Consider the following 5,288-nt stretch of genomic DNA (forward strand, 5'->3'; position numbering starts at 1 on the left):
GGTACGGGAATAGTTAAGTAATCATTTATCATTTATTTATCTTTCATAGGGCGAATTTGTTGTGGTATATTATTGAGCATCTGTCCATTTGACTGCAGTACTGAGGTAGGGGAATACACTGATTGAGTTCTTACGATTATAAAGAGTTGGCATGTTCGGTGATTATATGACATATCTGTTTATCGTATTTATCTCGTTGAGCATTATTGTTTCATATATTTTATACATTTATTATGCATTGGAGTTGGAGTTGGAGGAGATGAGATTATCGTGATTAAGGCCCAGGCGGGTTCTGTAGGACTTGCCCTGGTGTCCTCAGCTACGAGCTGGTATATCGACGACGGTCGATTTGTATAGTCTGTCGGGGATCGGTATGGCTGGGCGTTCCGGGGATGTGTGTTATGGAGTTGAGATTGGAGGATCATATCATTGCATTCTTTATTATATCGTATTACCTACTCAACCTCGCGGTTGACCCTGTGTATTCGTGTACGCCTGTGATGATCCATTTACTGGGGAGCAGATTGACAGGTTGTTGAGACATATGGAGCTGGCAGGGGAGAGAGCATGGATCACCTGACTTAGAGCTAGCCCACTTTTATTTCAGTTTAGCTATCAGACTTTATTTTCAGTTTTGGGACATATTCCATTTGAGTTGTAAACATTTATAACTTTAAATTTAAGTACTGTTTATTTTTCCTTTGTTATCTACTGCCTCGGGTTTCCGAGATGGTAACACCCTTCTTTATCTGAGGAGTCCTAGTCCAGGCCCTTAAATAAATGGGGGTGTTACACTGAAAGTTGGAAGAGTCTCCTAAAGGTTAGAGATGAACTGATCCAAAAAACTGGTACCATAGATGCTGCTAAGACTGTGCTCCAGTTTTGTGTTAGAAAAGGGAAATTAAGTTTGTCATTGGCTTATGAACAGCTCAAAGAAAAGGAAAGAACTGTGTGATGGGGCAAGACTGTCTGGAATAGGGCAGTTCTACCTAAGCATAGTGTTATAATGACTCTGACATTGCAGGAAAAGCTGGCTACAGTCGACAAATTAACTAAGAAGGGTATGATTATAGTTAACAGATGCGTCCTTTTCAAAGCTGCACTTGAAAGCCACAATCATTTATTCTTTAAATGTCCCTATTCTGCAACATTGTGGCAGAATATAATGATATGGATGAAAGTCCTTGGCAGAACCAACTCTTTGAAGCAGGAAATTGCATGGATTTCTAGCAGACATGCTAGAAGGCATTGGAAGACCAGCTGGTACCTGGGATGTATGCACACCTTGGTGTATAGTCTATGGGAAGAGAGGAATTCCAGAATTTTTCAAGGCTCAGAACATGATGTTGAGTATATGCTAAGACGAGTCCAGTATATTGTTTGTGTCCTCTTATTTCATGTATCTCACAAAAGTGAGGAGAATGAGTTTCTAGAGTACTTAAACGCTTAGATAGGAATCTAAGTTATTAGCTATCTTTGTAAGAATTTGCCTTATTATTCCCTTTATGGATAAATACAAGGCTTGCTATTCTTGCAAAAAAAAAAATGTCCATAAAAGAACATTCATAATTTATTACAAGTGATCAGACCAAAACTACTGATACAAAGATAAAACTCAACATCCTTATGTAAACTATCTTTGACGTAACATGTGAAAGACCCATCCCTGCCAAGACTCCAGCTAACTTTCAAGACATCGCCTTTAAGACCGACTGCTCACCATAAGGGATCACAGCAGACACAACAGAAGCAGACATGAAACAACCACAAAAGTCAGTAACTGAGGAAAGACACAACATCAACAGCCAACATACTATAGACGTAACCAAGAACACACGCTAGCCACAACTACTCCAACAAATCACCGTCATCGACTGTCCACTGGACCAGCCCTGCCAGTGGACAACCGCAACTGTACCCACCAAATCCCCGCTCATCATACCGAGCGATAAACAGATGACCATTAATGTGCACATCCCCTCCTGTGGCGGGTTCCACAGAGGGCGAATCAAGGGCGTGAAGCCACTCCCGCAAGTGACTCCAATCAGCTAGGGACGCGCCCCGAATATCACAGACAGATATACAACAATCACAAACACGTCAACCGAGACAACACAATACCCACCGATTATCACAATCTATCAATCACACCGACACAACATTAACCAACTCACATCAAAAGACACACTAGACAACCAACAGTACTGAGTAGGCGAACCTACCTTTAGCCAACCGCAGCGATTCCTCGTTCAATCACATGACATCAACCAAACAAGCAATACACCTATACAAACAGTACAAACCCCTATTACTATCACTACAACCCTACAAGAAACAACAACGACAATCATGACGATGATGACATACCTACGCATAGCATACCGGCGTCAAGACCGCTACCCGACTTAAGCAACCTATCCCCAAGGCACAAGCATCCTCAAAGGCTCCAATGGAAGAGGTTATGGTAAAGGGAAAGAGAAAAGGTGACATCTAGGTTTGGAGGAAGGAGGCGGAAATAATTTGCGATTCTACCAAAACACGATTATAAATCCCCGCTGGAAAGACGCTACTCGATTGAGTAACTAACTTACTCGATCGACTGACCCCTACTCGATCGAGTAGCCTCGACTAAATCGAGTACCACTCATCCAAACCTTATCATGACACAAGACAACTCATGTACGATTTCCCAAAGACTACAACAGGCCCCTAAGGTCGGTCAACGTCAGTCAACGGGTCCATAAAAGGACGGGTATTACAGTCTTCCCCCCTTAAAAAGAACTTCGTCCCCGAAGTTCGGCTCATCCTCTCCCGAACCTTACGACAAAGAACTAAAGTCAACACCACCATTTATCCGACACAGGTCAACAAAACTGTTTAGAAATATTATCCCACTACATATGTCTATCAAACATCATCATCGTCAACCACCTAATACACGTCACACACTCAAACCTCAACAACTATTAACTTCCTTTTGAGCTACTGAACACATATCATACACCAATACGATCAACTCGACTATCACTTATACTACTACATCGAATTACTCAGACATGTACCAACACGATTGCGAGACTATAATTTCATTCATCACCGGTCAACAACTACCATTTACCAAAACACACAACCCAACTGATTTGTCACAAGTTCACCACGACATATGTTTCATTATACTCAATTACCCTGACCTTACAACACAATTCCGCTAAAATCATTAAAGTCTCAAGTCATCATAGCAAATATTACCGAAATAAAGTATACAACCTGCTATACCATTCGACAATTGTTATAAATCCTTACTCAAATGTACTACAACCACTATGGAGTACCAAAACATACATATGACACTATAAAACACACATATGAAACTATTGAAGCAATTACTCACATACTTTAAAATACCACAAAATACCGTAACATTGTTATAATTACGTCATTTTTCTTTTGCGACATTACTCTTCCCCACTTAAAAGGAACTTTGACACTATAAAACACACATATGAAACTTTGACATTACTCATTAACCACCAAAACAACAGTGATTCACATGCACACTACTTACTAACGGACATTACGTGATTACAACTCATACAAATGCAAACCACTGAAATTACGTACTACATCATGGCTATATACATTAAGACAAACTAGCAGTGACCCAATAATTATATTATACGACCATACTGAACAAGTGAGAACATTATAAACATAATATTCGATAATTCATCGAATTTGACCGCATACCTTTACTAAGTGACACAAATAACCCTTAAAACTGAGGAAAATGATCAAAACCCATACTCAACTCATGGCAGAAACAGCACTTTCTTGACATTACTTAACCACGACTCACAAGATATATATATATATATATATATATATATATATATATATATATATATATATATATATATATACAAATACGAACTTAAACAACATCACTTGCATACTAAGTTCCTGCAACAATATGTCCTATCGTTCCGACACACCTATATTGCATAAAACTATACTCATAACTCAGCCACAAGCCAATACATGACTAACGGTGAAGCTAAAACATGTTACTAAACACCAATGGTACCGTCGTCAGGTACCAAAAATAAAATACCTAGTTACACTAACATAAGCTAGCAGTAAGTAGGGTCGATCCCCACAGGGAGGCGGTCACTGTCTACTTGTCTATTCGGTCTGTCTACGTCACAGTTGGGGGTTTTGAATTGAATAAACTAAACTAAACAAGATTAAGGGGAGAGAATTAATGATAAGAGAAATTAATAAGAAAGAGAGAAAACTAGGATGTCGGGTTATCAACCAACGTCAGTTAGTTACAACTAAGGTCACAGATTAGTCGATGTGTCGGTCTAAGGGGCAACGAATATCTCCTTCCGGTCTCAATTCGCCCTAAAATACTATTAGCTTAGCTTCCGCCCTCACTAAAGAATTCTATTGTTCACTGCAGGTCTCACCCCTTCCAACCTTCCGGTCCAGGTCGAGGCTTACCAAGATTAAAAAGGCTAAACGCATCGATTCAAATAGCTAGATACAATTATAAGCAGTGATTAACAACATGGACATAACAACAACGACAAATCTATGAACTAATTAGCAATTATCATCGGTCCATTGAATCCCCCAATCCTAGCAGGGTAATTAGCTAGACATGATAAAGGAAAGAACAGAAATAAAAGAAAGAGAAATAACGAACATTAAATAAAAGAGAAAAGGGAAAAAGAAAATTACAGAGAAAAGATTCGGAAAAAAGAAAAGAACAAAGTATCCAGCAGTAAACAGAAGAAAAGAAGTGGATGATAGATCAGAGAGAGAAGAGGAGTTACAAATGACGTCTCTCCTTCCTATTTATAAAAAATTAGGATTTTATTTAACCTAATAACGAATTAATATCTAAAAAGTCCGAGCCCAATAAGGAATCACTCGATCGAGCCCTTTAGAACTGCTCGATCGAGCATAATTAAGCTCAAACCAATCGATCGAGTAAAATTACTACTCGATCAAGTAAACCCTAAAATGAAATTATTCGATCGACCATAGAAAGTACTCGATCGACATCTTATTCTATCCAAAAGCCCTCGATCGACATGTAAAGCACTCGATCGAGTGATATTTGACTTCAGCAGCCACTTATTCCATTAGTTTCAGCTTTGACTTGATTATTTAGCTCCCGAAATGGCTTCACGCATACCGTAACAGCAACATTTCCGCTCCAAATTCACTCTTTCTCTAAATGCATGCAAAACGGACGCTAAAAGGCTTGATTTCACTACTTT

The 5,288-nt window shown here is 39.2% G+C and overlaps 1 protein-coding gene across 1 annotated transcript; it reads left to right on the top strand.

The window, feature by feature from the left end:
* The first annotated feature begins 1,006 nt into the window (after nt 1-1,006).
* Nucleotides 1,007-1,450, top strand: LOC141640835 (uncharacterized). Its single transcript, XM_074449515.1, has one exon. The coding sequence runs from the start codon at nt 1,007-1,009 to the stop codon at nt 1,448-1,450; it is 444 nt and encodes a 147-aa protein (XP_074305616.1).
* The last annotated feature ends 3,838 nt before the right edge of the window (nt 1,451-5,288 follow it).

This window comes from Silene latifolia, chromosome 2 (genome assembly GCF_048544455.1).
Source record: "Silene latifolia isolate original U9 population chromosome 2, ASM4854445v1, whole genome shotgun sequence".
Classification (NCBI taxonomy): domain Eukaryota; kingdom Viridiplantae; phylum Streptophyta; class Magnoliopsida; order Caryophyllales; family Caryophyllaceae; genus Silene; species Silene latifolia.